General features: G+C 43.7%; 2 protein-coding genes and 1 non-coding gene across 9 annotated transcripts in view; 2 read left to right on the top strand and 1 right to left on the bottom strand.

Moving 5' to 3' along the window:
* The window catches only part of LOC120238446 (nuclear receptor coactivator 5-like), a 66,055-nt gene extending 47,665 nt beyond the window's left edge, over window positions 1-18,390 (bottom strand). For 6 of the 7 annotated variants that reach the window (XM_039242221.1, XM_039242201.1, XM_039242211.1 and 3 more), the window contains exons 1-2: window positions 18,319-18,390; window positions 9,333-9,399 (exon numbers count right to left, since the gene is read on the bottom strand). In XM_039242221.1, the coding sequence (XP_039098152.1) occupies window positions 9,333-9,391 (59 nt within the window). In that variant the 5' untranslated portion in view covers window positions 9,392-9,399; window positions 18,319-18,390. Of the gene's footprint in view, window positions 1-9,332; window positions 9,400-18,042; window positions 18,265-18,318 lie in introns of those variants that run through there. The other variant, XM_039242179.1, reaches the window with a different exon arrangement.
* LOC120238478 (60S ribosomal protein L30) lies at window positions 2,462-2,931 on the top strand. Its single transcript, XM_039242233.1, has one exon. It carries the CDS (start codon window positions 2,533-2,535, stop codon window positions 2,878-2,880), a length of 348 nt encoding a protein of 115 aa, XP_039098164.1. The 5' UTR covers window positions 2,462-2,532; the 3' UTR covers window positions 2,881-2,931.
* On the top strand, window positions 12,585-12,657 carry TRNAR-CCU. The gene has a single exon. It is a non-coding gene; the product is annotated as a tRNA-Arg (tRNA).
* Window positions 18,391-25,405: the final 7,015 nt, after the last annotated feature.

Below are 25,405 nucleotides of genomic sequence, written 5' to 3'. Positions count from 1 at the left end.
CTGAAATTAGAGATCCTTCTTACAATAATATATACATTTAACGTTCTGCATTTTCCTTTTAAAAGGGACTACAAAGGGGCGCCTGGGCAGCTCAATCGGTTAAGTGTCCAACTTCAGCTCAGGTGATGATCTCATGGTTCGCGGTTCATGAGTTTGAGCCCCACGTTGGGCTCTGTGCTGAAAGCTCAGAGCCTGGAGCCTGCTTCAGATTCCATGTCTCCCTCTCTCTCTGCCCCTCCCCTGCTCATGCTCTGTCCCTCTCTCTCTCTCTCCCTCCCTCAAAAATAAACATTTAAAAAAAAATTTTAATTAAAAGGCACTACAAAGATGAACAATTTTTCTTTCCAATTAGAACCATATTTGAGAACAACCAAACTATTTACAAGAGGGTATTATAGAAGTAGGCCAGCTAATAAATAATGAGAAAGTAATCAAATAAATTATCAAAACATCTTGCAAGAACCAGTCAGTAAATGAATGGACCTAAATAAAAATCAGTGGTTGCTGGGGTTCCTGGGTGGCTCAGTCAGTTGAGGGCCCAACTCTTAGTTTCAGCTCGGGTCATGATCTCTCAGTTTGTGAGTTTGAGCCCTGCACTGGGCTCTGCACTGACAGTGTGGAGCCTGCTTGGGATTCTCTCTCTCCCCCTCCCCCCCATCTCTGTCCTTCCCTTGAGAGTGTTCTCTTTCACTCTCAAAATAAATAAAATAGACTTTAAAAGTTAAAAAAAAATTTTAAATCAATGGTTGCTAACAACATATATAGGACAACTAAGCATTAGGTTCTTTTTAATAGAAGCATACATCATCTGTGGAATTATGTTGCCAAAAAGGAACCTAAATCCTGTCACACATCGAGATCTACCTATAATTTGCAGGAACTACAAGAGGCAGAAAGACAAGTTAAATGATACCATAAGAACCCAAAACCAGATGGCTTCACCAGTGAATTCTACCAAACCTTCAAAGAATTCTTAAACTCTTCCAAAAATTGAAGAGAAGGGAAGACTTTCTCACTCATTCTATGAAGCCAGCATTACCCTGATACCAAAACCAGAAAAGACGCTACAAGACAACTATAAATCAATGTCCTTTTATAAACACAGATGGAAAAATCTTCAAAAAAAAAAATACTAACAGGCAGGATTAAAATGATTATACACCATAACGTCAATGCAAGGATGGTTCAACATATGAAAATGAATCAATGTGATACTCTGCACTAACAGGATGAAGGGACATGATCATCTCAACTGATGAAAAAAGCATCTGATAAAATTCAACACTCTTTCAATAATTAAAAAAAACCAACCAACCACTCTACAAACTAGGAACACAAGAAAACAATCTCAACATAAATAAAGGTTATATACAAAAAGTCCAAAACTAATATGCTCAATGGTAAGATTGCAGCCTTCTCCTCTAAGATAAGGAACAAGACAAAGAGGTCCACTCTCACCATTTCTTCTCAACATAAGACTAGAAATCCTCACAGTGTGGAGGTTCCTCAAAAAATTAACAACAGAACTCCCCTATGACCCAGCAATAGCACTGCTAGGAATTTACCCAAGGGATACAGGAGTGCTGAGGCATAGGGGTACATGTACCCCAATGTTCATAGCAGCACTCTCAACAACAGCTAACATACGGAAAGAGCCTAAGTGTCTATCAACGGACAAATGATCAAGAAGATGTGGTTTATCTATACCATGGAATACTACATGGCATCGAGAAAGAATGAAATCTGGCCATGTGTAGCAACATGGTGGACCTTGAGGGTGTTATGCTGAGCGAAATAAGTCAGGCAGAGAAGGACAGCTACCATATGTTTGCACGTATAGGAGAATTAGAAGGAACTTAACGAAGGACCGTGGGGGAGAAGAAAGGGGGAAAAACAGTGGAGGAGAGGGAGGGAGGCAAACCATGAGAGACTCTTGAATGCTGAGAACAAACTGAGGACTGATGGGGGGTGGGGAGGGGAAAGCGGGTGATGGGCATGGAGGAGGGCACTTGTGGGGATGAGCACTGGGTGTTATATGGAAACCAACCTGACAATAAACTATTAAAAAAAAAAAAAGAATTTTGAAAATTAAAAAAAGACTGGAAGTCCTAGTCACAACAGTTAAGCAAGAGAAAGAAATAAAAGGCACCCAAATTGGAAAAGAAGTAGTAAAATTATTTCTGTTAATGGGATGATGTTATATACATAGGGAAAACCTATTAAGATTGCACCAAAAGTAACTTTAAAAATCTGTTAGAAGAAGTGCCTGGGTGGCTCAGTCAGTTGAACATTGGACTCTTGATTTCAACTCAGGTCATCATCTCACCTATTAGAACTAATAAATAAGCTAAATTGCAAGACACAAAATCAACTTGCAAAAACTAGTTGCAATTCTATACACTAACAATATGAAAGAAAATTAAGAAAACAATTCCATTTATAATAGCAACAAAAAGAACTCTTTCCTTTCTCTCTCCCGGCCATCTTGGAGGCTGCTTTTGGTTGCGTCCGTCCCGCCCCTAAGGCAGGAAGATGGTGGCCGCAAAGAAGACGAAAAAGTCGCTGGAGTCCATCAACTCTAGGCTCCAGCTCGTTATGAAAAGTGGAAAGTACGTGCTGGGGTACAAGCAGACTCTGAAAATGATCAGACATGGCAAAGCGAAACTGGTCATTCTCGCCAACAACTGCCCAGCCTTGAGGAAATCTGAAATAGAATATTATGCCATGTTGGCCAAAACTGGTGTCCATCACTACAGTGGCAATAATATTGAACTGGGCACAGCATGTGGGAAGTACTACAGAGTGTGCACACTGGCTATTATTGATCCAGGTGATTCTGATATCATTAGAAGCATGCCAGAACAGACTGGTGAAAAGTAAATCACTTAAAACTTTTCTTTAATAAAACTGGCCAGAGCTTGTTTTAAAAAAAAAAAAAAAAAAAAAATAATAATAATAATAGCAACAAAAAGAATAGGATATTTAGGAATAAACTTCAACAAGGAGGTAAAAGACTTATACGCTGAAAATTATGAAACTATGTTGAAAGAAATTAAACAAGACACGAATAAATGGAAAGATATCCCATGTTCATTTATTGAAATATTTAGTGTTATTAAGATGTTGATACTACCTAGAGCACTCTACAGATTCAAAGCAATTCTTATCAAAATCCCAATGACTTTTTTACAGAAGATGAAAACTCCATCCTAAAATTCATATTTCCATAAGGGACCCAAATTAACCAAAATAATCTTAAGCAAAGTTGGAAGTTTCATACTTCCTGGTTTCAAAACTTATTATAAAGCAGTGTAATAAAAGCAATGTGATATTGGCATAGAAACAGACATGTGGACCAAAAGAACAGAACAGAAAGCCTAGTAATATCTCCTCACATATAAGTGTTAGATATTTTTTTAGAAAGTGCTAAGACCATTCGATGGGAAAATGACACTCTTTTCAACAAATTATGCTGGGAAAACTACCATCCACATACAAGAGAATGAAGTTGGACCCTTTGATCTTACACCATATACAAAAATTAATTCAAAGTGTATCAAAGATTTATTCATTTAAAAAAAGGTTTTTTGAGTTTATTTACTTATTTTTGAGAGAGAGACAGAGAGAGCGAGAAGGGGAGGACAGAAAGAAAGGGAGAGAAAGAATCCCAAGCAGGCTCCACGCTGTTAGCATGGAGCCCAAAGTGGGACTCAAACTCAGGAACCATGAGATCATGACCTAAGCTGAAACCAAGAGTTGAACGCTGAACCAACTGAGCCACCCAGGAGCTCCATAGTGCATCAAAAATTTAAATATAAGACCTGAAGCTATTAAACTCTCAGAAGAAAAGAGAGGGGAAAGCTTTATGTCACTGGATTTGGCGATGATTTCTTGGATGTGATACTAAAAGCAAAGATGACAAAAGAAAAAAATAGATAAATTGGATTATATCAAAATCAAAAACTAGTGCACACTGAAGGTCACTATTACGGAGTGAAAAGGCAACCCACAAAATGGGAGAATATCTACGTATCACATATCTGATAAGGGATTTATATGCTGAATATATAAAGAAATTCTACAATCCAACAACAAAAAACAAACAACCCAATCCAAAAATGGGCAAAGGACTTGAATAGACAATTTTCCACCAAGATATACAATTAGGCAATCAGCACCTGAAAGATACTCAATTTCACTAATCATCACAGAAATGCAAATCAGAACCACAACAAGGTGTGCCTGGCTGGCTCATTCAGTAGAACATGCAAATCTTTATCGCTGGCTTATGAGTTTAAGCCCCACGTTGGGCACAGAGCTTGCTTAAACACACACACACACACACACACACACACACAGTATCACCTCACATCCATTAGGATGGCTACTATCAGGAAAACAGAAACTAGTATTCACGGGGTTGTGGAGCAGTTGGAACGTTTGTGCACTGCTGACGGGATTATGAAATGGCGTAAGAACTAACAGGAAAATAGGCTGGCAGCTCTTCAGAAAATTAAAATTAGAACTACCATATGATCCAGCAATCCCACTTCTGAATATATCCAAAAGAACTGCAATATCTAAGAGATATTTGCACATCCATGTGCATAGCAGCATTATTCATAATTGCCAAGAAGTGGAAGCAATCCAAATGTCCATCAATGGAAGAATGAAGAAGTGGTTTATACATACTGTATTTGTTAGGTCTCCAGAGAAACAGCCAATCGGATGTATACACAGAGATTTATTATAAGGAATTGGTTCACCTGACTACAGAGGCTGGCATGTCTAAAATCTGCAGGATAGACTGGCAGGCTGGAGACCCACGGGCCCAATGATCCAGTTTGAGTCTGAAGGCAGTCTGCTGAAGAACCAGGAAGAGCTGATGTGGTAAATGAAGTCCAAACGCATTCTGCTGGAGAATTCTCAATTGCTGAAGAAGGTGGATCTTTTTTACTCCATCAGGCCTTGAGCTCACTGGATGAGGCCATTCACATTTTGGAAGGCAATTTCCTTTATTCAGAGCCCACCAATTTAAATGTTAATCTCATCCAAAATCACCCGCACAGAAGTACCCAGAATAATGTTTGACCAAATATCTGGGCACCCCATGATCCAGCCAAGTTAATATATAAAATTAACCCTCACACATACAATGGAATATTATGCTGCTTCAAAAGGAGGGAAATCCTGTCATATGCTACAACATGGATGAACCTTGAGGACATTATACTAGGTGAAATAAATTGGTTACGAAAATACAAATGTTGTATGATTTCACTTATATGAGGTAACTAAACGTAGAATAAATGCCTGGCATTAAGCTTCTGATTGCCAAGACATCTGTTTCAAAAGATAGCCATTAGAATAAACATACTTCCAGGTGTATGACACAGCCACTAGGTAAAACAATCAGATTAGGAACTAGGTCACCCACACCCATTTAGTTCCCGTTACAGAGAGTCCTGGGTGACTCAGATAACTGACCGCTTGAGTGACCCTGCTTCCACTTTCCCATGACCTAATTTCTGCTCCTGTGTTTCAAATTAGCCAATAATGAGTGACCCCACAAATCCCCAGACATTCCACCCTTGGACCCTAATAAAATCAGAGCCCCAGCTCCCCCCTCTAGCCCTCTCTTTCTAGTTGTGACCATACTTGTACCACGTACCCTTCAAGACTTGTGAGTAATAAATCCTGTTCCTCAAATTCCCCAATTATTTTTGCTAAAGTGCATCCTGCATCATAAGAACCACAAGGATTAGTCCAGTCACATCACTGGCCCCTGCGGGGGATATCAGCAGGTCTCACTGCAGGTAAAACAGGCCCCAACAACTGGCTCAGGCATTCCTAGCTGAGTGCATCTCCATCAATAAGCTGGACAGGACACAACACCAGAGTAGTCAGATATATAGGAAAAGTGAGTAGAAAGATGGATATTAAAAGCTGGGGTAGAGGCGCCTGGGTGGCTCAGTCGATTGAGTGTCTGAATCTTGATTTTGGCTCAGATCTCACAGTGGTAGGACTGACCCCCCCCACCCCCACCCCACAAGCTCCGTGTTGGGCATGGAGTCTGCTTGGGATTCTCTCTCTCCCTATCTCTCTACCCTTCCCCTGCTTGCATGCATGCTCTCTCTCTCTCTCTCAAATACATATATTAATTAATTAATTAATTTTTAAAAAAGGTACCACTTCAGTTCTTCAGGACGAAGAAGTTCTGGAGATCTGTTTCATAGTAATGCACATATACTTAGCACAACTGACTTGTACACTTTAAAACAGTTAAGATGGTAAATTTTTTCAAAAGGACATTCTGATCAGGCTAGGGGGAGGGGAAGTGGGGTGTAAGTGTTTCACAGGTACAGAGATCCAGTCTGGGACAATGAAAAAGTTCTGGAGATGGATGGTGAGGGTGGTTGCACAACTATGTTAACATGGTGCCACTAAACTATAATCTTAAAAATGGTTCAAATGGTACTTTTTATGTTATATATATATATATTTTACATATAATAAAAGAGGGACTAAATATAATATGTAGGTTTTATTTAGATTGCAATTCATATAAACTATAAATAACTGTATAAGGTAATCAAGAAAATTGTGGCACCTGGGTGGCTCGGTCAGTTAAAAGTCCAACTTTGGCTCAGGTCATGATCTCCCGGTTTATGAGTTCGAGCCCCACATCGGGCTCTGCTGACAGGTCAGAGCCTGGAGCCTGCTTCAGATTGTGTCACCCTCTCTCTCTGCCTCTTCCTAATTCATACTCTGACTTTCTCTCTCTCTCTCTCTCTCTCTCAAAACTAAATAAAACATTAAAAAAATTTTTTTAAAGAAAATATAAAATGTCTAGGTATCTGGTGATATCAATAATTATATTACATCAATAATTCATATATAGAATAATTTTATATAGTAGTTATATATAACGGTGACTATGAAATAAAGAACTCTTACCTTCAAGAAATATATATTGAAGTATATATCTATATATCTTCTCTGAGATTTGCTTCAAAATAATTTCAAGCTCAGGGGCGCCTGGGTGGCTCAGTCAGTTAGGTGTCCAACTTTGGCTCAGGTCACGATCTCATGGTTGATGAGTTCAAGCCCCGCATTGGGGTCTATGCTGACAGCTCAGAACCTGGAATCTGCTTCGGATTTTGTGTTTCCCTCTCTCTCTACCCCTCCCCTGCTCGCACTCTGTCTCAAAAATAAACATTAAAAAAATAAAAGATAAAGGGGCACCTGGGTTGGGTGGCTCAGTTGGTTAAGCATCTGACTCTCAATTTTGGCTCAAGTCATGATCTCACGATTTGTGTGTTCGAGCCCCACATCAGGCTCTGCACTGACAAAGCAGAACCTATTTGAAATTCTCTTCCCTTCCCCCTCTTTGTCCCTTCCCAACACTCTCTTTCTCTCAAAAAAAAAAAAACAAAAAAAACATTTAATAAGAAAGGATGGGAAGGAGAAGGGGAAAAGGAGGAAGGGAAGGGAAGAAACAGAGGAACTATGTCACCCTGTGATGGAGTAATGCCCTCAGGGACTACCGAGACCGCTGGTCCTAATGGCCTGTAGCAGGCAGAATGGCCTACAGATACAACCTCATAAAAATTACTAGAGCTTGTGAATATGTTAGCTTATGCGCCAAAAGTGACTTTAGAGACATGATTAAGGACACAGACTTCAGGGTGGGGGTACTGCACTGAGTACATGGATGGGTGCATTCTAATCACAACAGTCCTTATAAGCAGAGAACCTTTCTGGGGTGCAGTCAGAGAGATGAGTTGGAGAGATCTGAAGCTTGACAGGAAATGGCTCCCAAGACAGAGGGGAGGGTCTCAAGGCCAGGAATGTCAGCGGCCTCTAGAAGCTGCGAATGGCCCCCAGCTGACCACCAGCAATGAGATGAGAGACCTCCATCCTACAACTGCAAGGAACTGAATTCTACCAACATTCTGAGCAAGCAAGGAAATGTGTTCTCTCCTACAACTTCTCCAGAGAGGAACACTGAATTTGGCTTGGTGAGATCCATATTGCACTGCTGACCTAAAGTATAAGGTAACAAATGTGTTCTTTTAAACCCGAAACTATGATAATTTGATATGGCAGAAGTGGAAAACTAATACCTGGTCCAAAACATCTATGATTTTCAATGTTTCTGTCTGCATTTTACATTTCCCCCCCTACTTTCCTTTGGTATATATAGTCTATGACTGCTGCTTCTTTATCACTTCAAATGTGCTCTGGGAGTGGAAAGCAAATATACTTTTGTTCACTCACTCAACACCACCTAGCAGATATCCAAGGGAGGCCTACTCTCTATCAGACAGCCAATAAGCTGGACACTAGGGCTGTAATGGGGACCAGCCTAAGAGGCTGGTGTGCGCACCCAGATCTACAGCAGCACCAGCACTGGCTTTATCTACTAGCGCCCTGATTCCAACCAAACGCAATCAGCCACAGATGCTGGGTGTAACTAGACATCACAGGCTGCACAGTTTCTCAGGTAACCGGTACTGACAATTTGCTATTAAGAGATTCTTAAAGTGGTTCCGACACCAACAGCAGGAATCACCTGAGCTGCGTGGATAAACATGCATATCCCTGGGCCCTCGGCTTGAATAGCCAGCAGGGACAGAGCCTGGGAAGCTGCACTTTAACAAGCTCTTCAGCTGATTTGGAGGCATCCCTAAGTTTGAGAAGCAGGCCACTGCGGGGTCCAGTGGGCCCAGCCCCAGCTCTCTGGGAGTGACACGACTCTGAGTAAGGGCCACAAACCTGTAGGCAATGTATAAAAACAACAGTGCGTGGGGGGCGGGGGGAGGTGTACAAAGATTTGATGCCGTTTTGGTGATTACAGAGATAAAATGTTGAGTATGCAATTAAGTTTGCAGATTACCTTCAAATATTTTTTAAAAATCTAGAGATTAGCTTGTTTACAGATTTTCCTAACAGTATAACAAAAAGCCTAAAGAACACCTACTGAGTGGCAAATGCTCAGAGTTGGGGTTATAGAAATTCGTACTTTTTTTGTGTCATGCATTAGGGTATTGTTTGAATACTTAAAAACAAATATTTACTGTACTTCCAAGGCATCTACATTCCAAAATAAAAAGTTGAAAAAAAAAAAAAAGAAAAAAGAAACACTTTTGCTACCAGAAGGCTGAAAAGAGCATCATTTTTCAAGTCATATAAACTAAAACAAAAGTAAAATCAACAACTATCACCGAAATTAAATCGTCATATCTGCATTATGTTTTCCTATAATTTTGCTATTTTATCTGGGAACGCCTAAAGACCAACACACTTACTGAAAGAATACTTCACTTTACCTTTTAGCTACTGAAGACGTTCCATATTGTCTTCTGCGATACCTGGCCACCAGCGACATCTTAAGTCCTAGAAGAATAAATTGCTTTTCTTTAGGAATAAATTAGAAAACCATCTGCACAGCATCAACAGCACTGTGAAACTTTTACGAGCAGCCATGCATGCCTCTAACCCCCACCCGCACCCCATCATACTAAGTGTCAAGCAAACACAACAATGCAGACCAGCTAACCACAACCCTGAGATACCCTCCCAACTCTATTTCTCTGCTAAAGAAAATGTCTAAGTCAACACAACTCTAGAGACGATGCAGGAAGGAAGCACTGGCGGAGAGCCTCATGGGTTGGGAAAAAGGGAAAGAGGTTAAGTGATGAGGGAAACAAAGGCAAGAGAAATGTAGCTCAAATTAAATCTCCTTACAGCTCAAAGCCCACTGACACCTGAAACAGGCAGAGCGTGACCTTGCTGCCATGCAACTCATGGCTGCCTTACTTCCTTGAGGTTTTTGTTTTATTAAAGACTAAAAGTAACCTTACCTTAACAGTAGCTAACCTTATCTTAACAGTACCCTAAAGGTCCCGAAAGGCTTCCTTTCAAATTTCTTAGAGACTTATACTCTCCCTAAGCTCCACTAACTCAAAAGTATACACTCAGTCACTCCTCACAAGCCCAGAGCAGCTCTTTCTGCCCACGGGTCCCATCCCCGTGCTTTAATAAAACCACCTTTTTGCACCAAAGATGTCTCAAGAATTCTTTGTTGGCTGTTTGCTCAAGAACTCCATCAGTTAAGTATGAACTAAAACTCACAGTAACTCATAGTGGCAACGTGTGATGAAACAAACAAACATGAGTTTTATTTCACTGATTTCAGTTCCACTTTGGTGTTTCATCTTCCTTTAGAACCATATGCTGCTTGGTAAGGAGATGTGGCAAAGCCAAAACACGTCATCCAAGGCCAGATTTGGGGCCAGCAAGGATGGTTTCCTTTTCCTTAGTGATTTGTGCATTTGTCTATCTCCAAAAAAAGGTCTATGACTAAAAGAGAGAACCAATAAAGTATTAAAATAAGGAGGAAAAAGCACCAAAATAAGGAATTTTTCCACTATTTTAAGTGATATAATTCACACACCATAAAATTCGCCCCTTTTTTTTTTGAGAAAGAGCTCGCGTGCACACGTATGAGCAAGGGAAGTGCAGAGGGAGAGAGAGAATCTTATAAGCAGGGTCCATGCTGGGCGCACGGGGCTCCATCTCACAGGTCTCCATCGCGCATGATCGTTCAGATCATGAATTGGGCTGAAAGCAAGAGGTGGATGCTTAACACACTGAGACACCTACGTGCTCCTAAAATTCACCCATATAAAGGTAAATTTTAGGGGCACCTAGGTGGCTCAGTCAGTTAAGTGTCTGATTTCAGCTCAGGTCACTATCTCATAGTTCATGGGTTCAAGCCCTGCTTTGGGATCTGTGCTGACAGCTCAGAGCCTAGAGCCTGCTTCAGATTCCGTGTCTCCCTCTCCTTCTGCCCTTCTCCAACTCATGCCCTCTCTCTCTCTCTCAAAACTAAACATTAAAGGGGCGCCTGGGTGGCTCCGTCGGTTAAGCATCCGACTTCGGCTCAGGTCATGATCTCGCGGTTCGTGGGTTTGAGCCCCACGTTGGGCTCTGTGCTGACAGCTCAGAGCCTGGAGTCTGTCTTCGGATTCTGTGATTCCCTCTCTCTTTGAACCTCCCTTGCTCATGCTGTCTCTCTCTCTCTCTCTCAGAAATAAATAAAACATTAAAAAAAATTTTAAAAAGTTTAAAAAATTTTTGTAAATAAATGTAAATGTTATGGTATGTATATTTTAGAACATTCACAAAGTTGGGCAACCATCACCACTTATATAATTCCAGAACATCTTCATCACCAGCACCCTCCCCCAATTTCCAATAGTAGTTACTCTCTATGCTCCCCTCCTCCTAGCCTCTGGCAATCACTAACGCACTTTCAGTCTCTTTGGAATTGTGTATCAGATATTTTATACAAATGGAATGTCCTCTTTTGTTTCATTGAGCATACTTTGGTATGCTGTGGGACGCTTCAGTATTTGTTCCTTTTTATGGGTGAATAATATTCCAGTGTATGGATATACCAGATGTTCATTCATTCCCCAGCTGATGGTCATTTGAGTTGTTTCCACTTTGGGGCTATTATGAACAATGCTGCTATGAACATTAGTATAACCATTTGGGTGAACGTGTACTCAGTTCTCTCCGATATACACCTAGGAGTGGAAATGCTGAATGGTATGGTAATTAACGTTTAACCTTCTGAGGAGCAGCCAGAGTGCCACGTATGCTACACCATTTTAAGTTTTCAGCAGCAACACAGGAGGGTTTCAATTTCTCTCCAACCTTGCCAACACTTCCCATGACTCTTAAGCAGCAGTCTTCAAATTGGGTACATGGACCTGGGGATAGGAAGACTTTCCATGGGGGATCATGAACTTGAGCATGATGGATACTTTGAAGACAATTTCAGGCCCTCTGCTTCCATATGAGCTCTTTCCCATGTACACTTGATCTAACAGGCTGAGGAAAGGCCTCTGACCTTCCTCCCCTCTCTTGCTCAATCACCCTATCATACTGCACAAAAGAGGGACCAGTTACTCACCACCCAGAATCTCCTTTGATCCAGTGCATCACCCCAGTGTGAAAACCTTAGCATGAGATTAAGGTAAATGGAGAAGGCAGGACAATACAAAGAATTTCAACAAGAGACACTAAAGGGAACAGGGCCTTATTTCATCTATTCCCCAGCATGGCTCTAAGTATTGCCCATTCTAGAAGAGTGGAATGTTGGGGAGCCTGGGTGGCTGTTGGTTAAGCATCTTACTTTGGCTCAGGTCATGATCTCACAGTTCTGGGTTCAAGCCCCGTGTCGGGCTCTGTGCTGACAGCTTGGGAGCCTGGAGCTGCTTCGGATTCTGTCTCTCTCTCTCTCCTCTCTCTGCCCCTCCTCTGCTTGCACTCGGTCTCTCAAAAATAAATAAATAAATAGTAAAAAATCATGAAAAAAAAGAGTGTAATGTTCAACATAGGGATGGACACTAAAAATTTTGATTACCCCATAAGCGTCACAGACCTAAATGAAAAGAGGCAAAAGTATAAAACTGTTGGAAGAAAACATAGGGGTAAATATTCACAACCCTGGGTTAGAGAAAGATTCTTAGATATGGCACTAAAAACACAAGCATAAAAAAGTTAGGGGCACCTGGCTAGCTCAGTTGGTAGAGCATGTGACTCCTGATCTCAGGGTTGTGAGTTCAAACCTCACATTGGGTATGGAGTCTACTTCAGTTTTTTAAATTTTTCTTTTTTTTGGTTAATAATTTATTTACATCAAGTTAGCATATGGTACAACAATGATTTCATGAGTAGATTCCTTAATGCCCTCTACCCATTTAGCCCATCCCCCCCACACCCCTCCAGTAACCCTGTTTGTTCTCTACATTTAAGAGTCTCTTATGTTTTGTCCCCCTCCCTGTTTTCATAGTGTTTTTCTTTCCTTATGTTCATCTGTTTTGTATCTTAAAGTCCTGATATGAGTGATGTCATATGATATTTGTCTTTCTCTGACTAATTTCGTTTAGCATAATACCCTCTAGTTTCATCCACGTAGTTGCAAATGACAGGATTTCGTTTTTTTTTTTTTTAATTTTTTTTTTAATGTTTTATTTATTTCTAGGAGAGAGAGAGAGAGACAGCGTGAGCAGGGGAGGGTCCGAGACAGAGAGGGAGATACAGACTCTGAAACAGGCTCCAGGCTCTGAGCTGGCAGTCAGCACAGAGCCCGACGCGGGGCCCGAACCCACGAACCGCAAGATCATGACCTAAGCGCAAGTCAGACGCTTAACCGACCAAGCCACCCAGGCGCCCCGACAGGATTTCATTCTTTTTGATTGTCGAGTAATATGGGGTCTACTTTTAAAAAAATTGATAAGGTGGATTCTATCAAAATTGTCAAATTTTGTGCTTAAAAACACACCACTAAAAACATATTTGCAAATCTCATATCTGATAAGCGTGCCTGGTTGGCTCAGTCAGTTAATTGTCTGACTTTGGCTCAGGTCATGATCTCAACATTTGTGAGCTTGAGCCCCACACTGGGCTATCTGCTGTCAGCAAAGAGCCTACGTTAGATCCTCTGTCTCCCTCTCTCTCTGCCCCTCCCCTGTTCTCTCTCTAAGAAACAAAACATAAAAAAAAATTTTTTAAAGAAAATCTTATCTCTAATAAAGAACTTGCATTCAGTACATACAAGGAAGTCTTACAATTCAATAATAAAAAGAAAAATAACCCAATTTTAAAATGGACAAAGGATCTGAGTAGACATTTCTTCAAAGATGCACGCATGACACAAAGCACATGAAAAGTGCTCAACATCATCGGTCATAAGGAAAGTGCAAATCAAAACCACAATATCACACCCGTAAGGGCCACTATCAAAACACACAGAAAATAATACGTGTTGGTGAAGGTATGGAGAATCGGAACCCTTGCACACTGCTGGAGGGCGTGTAAAATGGTGTAGCCCCTGTAAAAAACAAAACGTCAGTTCCCCAAAAAATTAAAAACAGAATTACCAGATCATTCAGTAATTCTGCTTCTGGGTATAGCCCGAAATGAACTGAAAGCAAGGTCTCAAGAGATATTTGTACACTCGTGTTCACGGCAGCACAGTTCACACACAAGAGCTACAAGGTGCAAACAACCCAAGGGCCCATCATGGAAGAATGAATAAACAAAATGTGGTATCTCCATTCAGTGCAATATTATCCAGTCTTAAAAAGGAAGGAGATTCTGACACGTGCTACAACAGGGATGAATCTTGAGGACATTATGCTAGATGACATAAGCCAGTCACAAAACAGCAAATACTGTATGATTCCACTTACATGGGGTATCCAGAGTAGTCAAATACATAGAAAAGGAAAGTAGAATGGTGGCTGCCGGAGGTTAGGAAGAGGGAGAATAGAAGATGAAAAAGTTCTTCTTGCACAAGTACCTTCTTGCACAAGAAGGTAAATATACATAATATCACTGAAGTGTACACTCAAAAATGGTTAAGATGGCAAATGTGTCAAGCATTTACTGGCATTTTTAAAAATTATAGTTGACACACAATGTTACACTAGTTTCAGGTATATTGTTTGTGTTTTTAAAGCACAGTGAGATAGCACTGCCCATTCAGCAGGATGGGGATAATCACAAGACAAGTGTTGGTAAGAAAACTGGAACCTTCATATATTGTTGGTAGGACTATAAAATGATACGGCCACTTTGGAAAGCAGTTTGGCAGGTTCTTAAAAAAGTTAAACATAAACAACAATTCAACCCATCTACCCAGGAAAAGTGAAACCTATGTCCACCCAAAAACTTGTGTCTGAATGTTCACAGGAGCATTATTCACAACAGCCAGAAGATGAAAACAATTCAAACGTCCATCAACTGGTGAACAAGAAAAGGTAAAAAAAAGTGATACACTCATACCATCAAATACTATTCAGTGGTAAAAAGGAATTAGGTACTGATATACACTACAAAATGGATGAATCTCAAAAGCAGTATGTTAGGGGCGCCTGGGTCGCTCAGTTGGTTAAGTGTCCAACTTTGGCTCAGGTCATGATATCTGGTTCGTGAGTTTGGGCCCACATCAGGCCCTGTGCTGACAGCTCAGAGCCGGGAGCCTGCTTCAGAGTCTGTCTCCCTCTCTCTGCCCCTCCCCCACTCATACTCAGTCTCTCTCTCCCTCAAGAATAAACATTAAAAAAAAAACCAAAAAACCCGGTATGCTAAAGTGAAAGCCAGTCACAAAAGGCTAACGCCTTAATGGTGGTGGGGGTGGGGGATCATTCAGAGGAAACGACCACCGGCTGACCTGTGAGCAGATCCCAGCAATCTCCCTCCCCTACCTGTGGACCGTGCCTCCTGCTTGCCTGTCACACTCCCAGAGACTGACCTAAGGACAGGGCCTGGAGATAGCCACGTGGTACGGAGACCATCTGGCTGGTACACATTACTGAACGCAGGTTAAGATCTTGATGTAAATGTGGAAGACCTAGTGGGCGGGTGTGGAGATCTACCGGTGTGGAGGGCCACCCAAGACAAGCTATGTGTTATACCCGCCCCCCAGCAAGTGGCAGCTTCCTCCTGACCTCTGCTGCTTCCGTTACACCCAGAGGCTCCCAACCAGCTGCCAAACCAACAATGACTGACTCCATTTATATGAAATATCCAGATAATGTAAATTCATAGAAACAGAAAGAGAACTGGTTGCCTGGGGTGGCAAGGGAAGCGACGGAAAATGGACATGGGCCATCTTTCTGGGGTCACAGAAATGCTCTAATATAATAATGCCATGGTAATGGTATTACGTAATTCGACTAAAAATCATTAAATTTAAAATGAATGTCACTTATATGACTCAAGAATCTATTTTTAAAAAAAAGTTGGGGGGGGTGCCTGAGTGGCTCATGGGTTAAGTGTCCGACTTCAGCTCAGGTGGTGATCTCACCATTCGTGAGTTCAAGCCCTGCAACAGGCTCTGCACTGACAGCTCAGAGCCTGGAGCCTGCTTCAGATTCTGTGTCTCCCTCTCTCTCTGCCCCTCCCCAGCTCATGCTCTGTCTCTCTCAAAAATGAATAAACAGGGGCAGGGGCGCCTTGGTGGTTCAGTTGGTTAAGCATCCAACTTCAGCTCAGGTCATGATCTCACGGTTTGTGGGTTTGAGCCCCGCATCAGGCTCTGTGCTGAGAGCGGAGCCTGAAGCCTGCTTTGGATTCTGCATCTCCTTCTCTCTCTGCCCCTTCCCTGCTCATGCCCTGTCTCTCTAAAATAGACATTGGAAAAAAATTTTCTTTAATGAATAAACATTCAAAAAAATTTTTGAAAAAAAGTAAAGTCGGGGGCACCTGGCTGGTTCAGTTGGGAGAGCACACAATCTTGATCTAAGTTCAAGCCCCATGTTGGGTCTAGAAATTTTATTTACTTAAAAATAAATTCTTTATTATTATTAATAATAAATAAAATAAAATAAAATAAAATAAAATAAAATAAAATAAAATAAAATAAAAAGTGAAGTCAGCCTTCTGGGTTGGGCAGTGAGGATCCTTGTGACCAGGTAAGTGCTCTGCCATTCAACTTCCATAACCTGAGTGAAATCTCCAACTCCTAGATTTTACTCAAAACAGGATTAAAACATGCATAGGAAAATCACAGGATAGGATGGTAATGATCTGCAACTCTTTAGAAGTATAATAAAAAAAATACTTTAGTTGTCAATTTACAAACGTGTAAGGAAGACCTAAATTCTCCCACCCCAAGCTGGGGAGCAGGGTCACCCCGTAAGTCTGCGTGTCATGGGAACTGGCAAAATAAAACCTTACCCTAGAAGCCAGTGGTCACCCACCCAAACACAGGAGCAGGGTTCCAGTGCATTCTCAACACTTAACTAAGCACAGAACTAGAAAGCCAACATTGGAGGCACCTGAGGGGCTCAGTCGGTTAAGCGTCCGACTTCAGCTCAGGTCATGATCTCACAGTTTGTGGGTTTGAGCCCCGCGTCGGGCTCTGTGCTGACAGCTCAGAGCCTGGAGCCTGCTTTGGGTTCTGTGTCTCCCTCTCTCTCTGACCCTCCCCTGCTCATGCTGCCTCTCTTTCTCTCAGAAATAAATAAAACATTAAAAAAATAAAAAAGAAAGAAAGCCAACATTGAATTGCCGCTCGCCTCCTGTCTGCTCTCACCCTCCGTTGGGGCAGAGCCACGACAGGAGGCATTTGCCTTGCAAAACAGGATGCAGCCTCATGGCTCTCACTGCTCCTGGCACTGGGGCAAAGCCGGAATACACAGATGACCAAAACAAAGAACCAAAACCCCAACCCGTAAATTTCAGTTTGTAGCTTTTACGATTCAATTCCTTCAAGAGTTCTTATTTTTTTAAGTTTATATATTTAATCTCTACACCCAACGGGAGTCTCAAACTCAGGATCCGCAAGATCGAGTGTCACATGTTCCTCCCACTGAGCCAGCCAGGCACCCTTCCTTCAAGAGTAATACTGACCTTAACTGATTTTTCCCAGACACTGAACTCCCAAGTAAGAGCCGACCCAGCCATCCTTGTTCAAATGCCTCTTTCAGGCGGAGGGCACACCCGTCTGGATCACCCCTGTACTCCCAGCCTAGCCAGCCCTGGCTTCCGGCTCCTCCAACCGGGGTGAGCAGATAAGAGCGCTGTCTTGCCCTCCTGGGAATTATTTATTAATCAAACATTAAACAGTCAAATAGGTTATCACCGATGCATAGTTACCACTGCGTGGTAACAGGCTGAGAAGCGGAGGCGCTTTGGAAATGTTGCAACGGGAAAATACATCTGCCCTAAACCTTTATCTACATTAACTCATTTAGGGTGGGTTCTATTATTGCCCCATTTGGGGGATGAGCAAATGGGGGCACAGAGTGGTAAGGTGACTCGCCCAGGGTCACACAGCTCGTCAATGGTCCACCCAGATTCACACGTGGGTCTGCCCCTAGAAGCCTGGTGCGGTCACCAAATCCGCTGCAAGGGTAAAGCGTGCAGGGAAGAAGGAACTGGAGACACTGTACATGGCCAAGAGCTTTCTCCGGGAGGTAAAAGGAGGCCAGGAAGGGCAGATCCAGAGAGCCCGACCTGCTATGATGAAGACACGCCGAGGCGGGAAGGCCAGAGGATGGGCAGGGAGGAGGCAGACGCTGCTGATGCTTCCCGGTTCGTCGTAAGGCAATGCGTCCGGCCCACCTGCCCACTTCGCAACTGGGGAAACTGAGGCCACCAAGGAGCCGGAACACAGGTTCTAAGGCACCAGCCTGCCCCGATCTTCCGGAGCTCCGCATCCAGGAGACGGCTGGGGCACGAAGGCTGCAGGGAGGCGGCGCAAGGCCTGCCGGCCCATGGTGGGCCGCTTACCTGGCCTGCTCCAGAAGTACTTCCACCGCTCCCTCAGAAATCCCCTCGTGGTCCACGCTTCCAGCCTCTTCACTCCCACCTGGCCTTGCGTGCCAGCGGCTCCGCCCTCCGGAGCCCCGCCCCCTGTCCGCACGGCGCGCCCCGGGCAGCACAGGCGGCCCCACAGCGCCCCCTGCAGGCAGGGAGGCGCAGGCCCACGCCCTGCCTTGTTGACTGTTCTTTTCTCCTTCTTAGTAACTCTTTCTCTCCCCTTTGCTTTCCTGTCACTGGCCGTCCCCTCTCTCCCCCGCCTTTCCTTTGCCTTTCAGGTTTTCAATCACACCGTTGTTCTTTCTTTCATTCTTGTTTGTTTTTTTTTAAGTTTATTTATTTTGAGAGAAAGAGGATAGGGGGTAGGGGCAGGGAAGGAAAGAGAGACTCTCAAGCAGGCTCCTCAGTCAGCGCAGAGCCCAACACAGGGCTCCAACCCACGAACCATGAGATCATGACATAAGTCAAAGCCAAGAGTCAGGTGCTTAGCCAACTGAGCCATGCAGGCGCCCCTAGTCATTCTTACACTTAACAATTACGTGTGTGTCAGAAACTGCTCAAAACACTGGAGATAGGGGTGCCTGGGTGGCTCAGTAAGCTGAGCACCTGACTCGATCTAGGTCATAATCCCAGGGTGGTGGGATGGGGCTTCGTGATGGGCTCCGGGAACCTGCTTAAGAGTTTCTCTCCCTTTCCTTCTACCCTCACCTCAAAATGATAGTAATAATAATAATAACAATAATAACAAAATAACACTGGAGACAAGGCAGAGAAGATAAAATTCTGTGTCCATTAGCTTACATTCTGGTAGAAGATGACAAAAAATGAATGACTTTCCAACTTTCTTACCCCCACCCACAGATGCAACATGCTTTACATCACTTTCCAGTACCCCTACATACATACATACACACACACACACACACACACACACTGCCCATAAACCTAACAATGAGGTTTCACAAAGCCATACTTACTTGTAGATTTTCAGTTTCTAAAAAGACAACCAGAGTAGGCATGTGGGTGGCTCAATAGGCTAAATATCCTTTGGCTCAGGCCACGATCTCATAGTTCATGAATTCAAGCCTCAATCTCTTCCTCTCTCTCTCTCTGCTCCCTGCCCCAAATAAATACATAAACTTAATAAGAAAGAAAAGACAACCAGAAAACTTGTGACCAAAGAAAACTAACTTTGTTAGACTTGCTGCAGTAATGGAGAATGCTACCTTGACAGTCTCATTGGTGTCTCAGAATGGGCAGGCATGGAAAGGAAATGTATAGGGCTGGGGTCTGGGCTTGAGTAGTTCAATAAGGTCTTTCAAGACAAGAATTGACTGCAAGTCCATGAGACCTAACAGGCAAGAAAGATGTTACAAAGCGGGGGGAAAGATTAAATTTTAGAAGGACATTTTTGTTTCCTTTAGTTTATTGGCTATCAATGATTGAGTTTAAAAAGCTATAGAATTTCTTCCTTAGTAATATAGCTTTAATGAAAAACACCCTCTTAATTTTAAAGACATGTTAAATATCATTTCCTTGATTTTTAGGGACTAAATAAATTATAAACTTGAATTGTTTTATTTTTTAAAGTTTATTTATTTTGAGAGAGAGCGAGCGAGCGAGCATGTGAGCCTGTGAAAACGAGAGGGGCAGAGGGAGAGGGAGAGAGAATCCCAAGCAGGCTCCGCACTGTCAGTGCAGAGCCCAACATGGGGCTCCAACTCATGAACCTTGAGATCATGACCTGAGCCGAAGTCGAATGCTTAACTGACTGAGCCACCCAGGTGCCTCTGAATTATTTTAAAAAAACAAGAATTGTTTGGGCAAATGTCTTGACATAAATCTTAGCATTAGTGAACACAGCAAAGCAAGGGTCTTAAGGCAAGTTTTAATACGTATACTGCTGTTTGATAAGTAACTTGATTTTCCAGATGAGCAATCTCGATGGGATTCTCAACATGAGAGCCCATCCTGCAAACTGTCCAGATGAATAGATTTGAATGAAGTCCCAAAACCAAATGCTTATTGGTTTATAACCTTATGTTACTGAGCACAGAATCATTTTTGCTGTATTCTACTGGCCAAAGCAATAGCAAAGAGCACCCAGACTCAAGGAAAGGGAAACATACCCTGCCTCTTGATGTAAGGATTGGCAAAGAATGTGACCATCTTAAATCCTACACATTTGAGGGCACCTAGCTGCCTCAGTGAATAGAGCATGTGACTCTTGATCTTGAGGCTATGATTTCAAGCCCCATGTTGGGTGTAGGAATTACTTAAAAAATAAAATCTTTTTTAAAAAAATCCTCCACATTCGGATTCTTTGGAAAATATGGAGTTCCTTCTTCTGAGCTAAAGAAAGAAGAGGGATATGGTGCGCCTGGGCGGCTTAGTCAGTTAAGCATCTGACTTCGGCTCAGGTCATGATCTCGTGGTCTGTGAGTTTGAGCCCCGAGTCAGGCTCTGTGCTGACAGCTCGGAGCCTGGAGCCTGCTTCAGATTCTGTGTCTCCCTCTCTCTCTGCCCCTCCCCTGCTCATACTTTATCTCTCTCTCTCTCTCTCAAAACTAAATAAAGATTTTTAAAATTAAAAAAAAAAAAAGAAGAGGGATATAGGAGAGGCAGGTCATATGGATTGGCAGACTGTTGCCAATTAAACTTTCCTTCTGGCATGGAAACCTAAAAATAACTTCCCTTGCATTCTCTCGTGCCAACTTTGGGTCTCAAGGTTGGGTCCCGTATCCCCAAACACATTTTTCTTTTCTGCAAACCACATCATAACATGAATTAGACTGGAATTCCTTAGGTCTATGACTATATTGACTTTCAAAAAAGTTTTTGTCTCTGAAAAGGTGTTCTACCTGTTTGGGCTAGGGAATGGGGAATATTGGAAAGTGACCAGCTTGCAAAGCAAAATGGAAAAGTGTATAGTGATCAGTTTTTTCTAAAGATTGGATATTGAATGAGGCATTTGTAACCAGCTATAATATCATAACTAGAAAAAACAATAAACCTAAAAAAAGGTTAACATAAAAGCAATTCTTCCCATCTTTACATTATAGTAAATTAGCAGAGAATGAAGAGCAGCCTGATTTGAATAAGCCAAAGAAGATTTGAAGAGCAAAACCAAAAAGGCAAAGTGAGATTTTGATTCAGAATTTTGCATGGAAAGTATTCTTCAGTTTATCTACTTGGTCTGATAGCCTTGGGGTAGCTATTTTTCTGCTCATACTGTTTGCTTCTAGGGGAATCTGAGAATCCTCAGATGGCCGTCCAATTGTCAAAGGGTAAGGAAAAGATAACATGGTAGATACATAAAGTGGAATATTATTCAGCCTTCAAAGGGAAGGAAATTCTGACACATGCTACAACATGGATAAACCTTGAGGACATGATGCTCAGTAAAATCAGTCATTCACAAAAGGGCAAATACTATTTGATTCCACTAACATGAGGTACTTAAGAGTCAAAATCATGGAGACAGAACATAGAATGGTGGTCCCCAGAGGGGGAATTAGTGTTTAATGGGTACACTTTTAGTTTTGCAAGATGAAAAATGTTCTGAATATAGATGATGCTGATGCTTACACAACATTGTGGATGTACTGAATGCACCAGAATTGTATGTTTAAAAATAGTTAAAATAGAGGTGCTTGGGTGGCTCAGTCAGTTGAGCGACTGACTTCGGTTCAGGTCATGATCTCGCAGTTCATGGGCTTGGGCCCTTTGTCAGGCTCTGTGCTGACAGCTCAGAGCCTGGAGCCTGCTTCAGATTCTGTGTCTCCTCCTCTCTCTGCCCCTATCCCGTTCGTCCTGTCTCTCTCTCTCAATAAATAAAATAATAAATAATAAATAAATGTTTTAATGTCAAAATAGAAAATAAAGTTAGCGTAGTAAATTTTGTTATGTTTAGTTTACTATAATTAAAAATGCACTTACTATAATAAAAAATGCACTTAAAAAGGAATAAAGGGGGCACCTGGCTGGCTCAATTGGTTAAGCGTCTGACTTCAGCTCAAATCATGATCTCATGATTAGTAAGTTTGAGCCCCACACCCAGCTATATGCTGACAGCACAGCGCCTGCTTCAGATCCTATGTACCCCCCCGCCCCTCCCTCTTTGTCTTCTTTCTCCCTCAAAAGTAAATAAACATTTTTTTTAAAAGGCAATAAAGGGGCACCTGGGTGACTCAGCCAGTTAAGCATCTGACTCTTGATCTCAGCTCAGATCATGATCTCTCAATTCATGAGTTCAAGCCCCGCATCGGGCTCTGCACTGACAGCACAGAGCCTGCTTGGGATTCTCTCTCTTCCTCTTTCTCTGTCCCTCCACCACTTGCTCACATGTGCACTCTCTCTTCCTCTCTCTTTCAAAATAAATAAGTATTTTCAAAAACGCAATAAAACCCTAAAAAGTGTTTGAGTTTTTCCCTGACATCTTCAATGAATTCACCTTCCTTGCTTTTGTATCAGGATAAGAATCTAATCTATGTTCAAAGGAAATAGCCTCCAGAACAATCTTTTCAAACATTTGTGGCTTTACTAAACCCCTTTGGACAACCTATGCAATTTGGCATCTTTTAGGTCATCTTCAGGGTTGTGAAAACTAATAAAGGGATATCTCACTAAAATAAAGCCAGGAGGCCAGAGGGGGAGCTCTCCTGCCATACCACGTGATGTCTTTTGGGCCGGCTGAGAGATGGGGCAGAGATGCCACAGAATGGCAGACTTCTTGAGATGGCTGACCTTCCCGCCATTTCTTAAGATGGCTGCCCTTCCCGCCAATACATCGGTGACCATTACGACTTTGGCGGGAAACAGAAACTTAGGCAAGAAACCGAAACCTCCCGCCCGGGACTTTCCAGTCAAGAGACCGCCCCTGTTATCTGGACTTTCCCACCCCCACCAACAGATTATAAAACCCCTCACCACCCAACCCCGGCGCAACTTCCCCGAGTCGCGGAACCTCGCCCAAGGGTGCATGCAATAAAACTCCTCCTGCGGAATATCTTGCCTTGGAGTCTTTTTTACTCACTTAAAAAATCTTCCATTTGGTACCGAAACCCGGGAGGAGACTGAGCTCCCACTTCGGTGAGGAAGCTCTCTCCTCTCCATATCTGGACCACGAACTGCCCCTCCGAGCGCCGTTCTCAAGACTGCGGTGAGTGTCCCCAGCCCTCTCCAGGGTACCCTGTCCTAATCGCGGCGGCGTCAGGGCGAGCCCCCCTCCAGCTACCAGGTAGCCTCCAGAGCTCCAAAGAATCGGGAGACATCCCCATTCTGCTGCAGCTACCCCTCTCTTCCTCCATCCGCAGTCCAGCACACGGACGAGGGGACGCTTTCCTCCGTGATCTGAACTGGCGGGCGAGGCGGCTATGGGAACCTCCGCGTCCAAAACTGATCCAAAAACGCCCTTGGGTTGCCTTCTGGCCAATCTCAAAACCTCAGAGTTGGACCAGGACGCGCACAGGCGGCGCCTTATACATTCCTGTACTGTTGCCTGGCCTCAGTTTCGATTGGGCAACCAGTCACAATGGCCTCCCGAAGGCACATTTGACTACCAAACTCTCATGGGCCTTGATAACCTCTGTAGACGCCATGGCAAATGGTCTGAGTTTCCTTACGTCCAAGCCTTTTGGACCCTGCGCTCTCGTCCTTCACTCTGCTCCCGCTGCTCTACGTCTCAGGTTCTTCTTGCCCGCACTCCCCCTCCGACCCTCTCACCTACACTCCCTAAAGATCCAGAACCCTCTAGGGGCTCCTGGGTGGCTTAGTCTGGGTGGCTTAGTCGGTTAAGCGCCCGACTTTCGCTTAGGTCATGATCTCGCGGTTCGTGGGTTCGAGCCCCGCGTCGGGCTCTGTGCGGACTGCCAGCTCAGAGCCTGGAGCCTGTTTCAGAGTCTGTGACTCCCTCTCTCTTTGACCCTCCCCTGCTCACGCTGTCTCTCTCTCTCTCTCTCCTAGAAATAAATAAAATATTAAAAAAATTAAAAAAAAAAAAAGATCCAGAACCCTCTATACTCTCCCCCCTTTCCGAACCTCCCGAAAACTTGTCTGGCCCTCCTGTGAGGGCCCCTCCTTTGCTCCCGCCAACGCCATACCGCGCTCCCATCCCCCAGCCTCCCGTACCTCTCGCTCCTCAACAACCCTCTGACCGACTCCAACCCCGGCCCTACCTACCCCCACCGCTCCTGAAGCTCCTCAGCCGCAAATGGCGGTAGAACCTGCCCCCAGGGAGGCCCCCCCCTCTCAGCCCCTCCTATCTCTGCCCGCACCCAGTCCCCACGACCTCTCTGCAGACCTGGTCTGCCCGCTGCGAGAGGTCGCGGGGGCAGAGGGGGTTGTTCGGGTCCACGCGCCCTTCTCCCTCCAAGACCTTTCCCAAGTAGAGAAGCGCCTGGGTTCCTTTCCCGCCAACCCAGGTAACTTCATCAAAGAGTTTCAATACCTGGCCCAGGTCTGTGACCTAACCTGGCACGACCTCCACGGCGTCCAGACCACCACTCTCACTACTGAGGAGAGGGAACGCCTTCAGGCTGCGGCCCGAGAACATGCTGGTCAGGTCCATCTCACTGACGCCCCTGTGCGTGTCGGCGCTCGGGCGGTCCCAGCCATAGAACCCGGATGGGACTCTCAGAACCGGCAAGATGGCCGCCGGCGCCGCGACCGCAAGGTTCAACGCCTCGTTGCCGGCATGCGCGCAGCCTCTGAAAAGGCAGTCAATTATGATAAAATCAGAGAAATCATGCAGGCCCCTGACGAAAACCCGGTCATGTTCCGCAACCGGTTAACGGAGGCTCTAACTCAATAAACTCTCCTCGATCCGGCCTCACTGGCCGGGACGAGTGTCCTGACTACCCACTTTATCTCCCAGTTGGCGCCGGACATTCGAAAAAAAAAAAAAAAACTAAAAAAAGCGGAGGAGGGACCACAGACCCCGATCTCTGACCTAGTGAAAATGGCCTTCAAAGTTTTTAACTCCCGGGAGGAGGCAGCTGAGCTGAAACGACAGGCCAGACTCCAGCAAAAGGTTCAGCTACAAACCCAAGCTCTGGTG

Source organism: Hyaena hyaena, unplaced genomic scaffold (assembly GCF_003009895.1).
Source record: "Hyaena hyaena isolate Hyena2069 unplaced genomic scaffold, ASM300989v1 scaffold_7, whole genome shotgun sequence".
Classification (NCBI taxonomy): Eukaryota; Metazoa; Chordata; class Mammalia; order Carnivora; family Hyaenidae; genus Hyaena; species Hyaena hyaena.
This window is presented reverse-complemented; position numbering and strand designations above follow the sequence as displayed.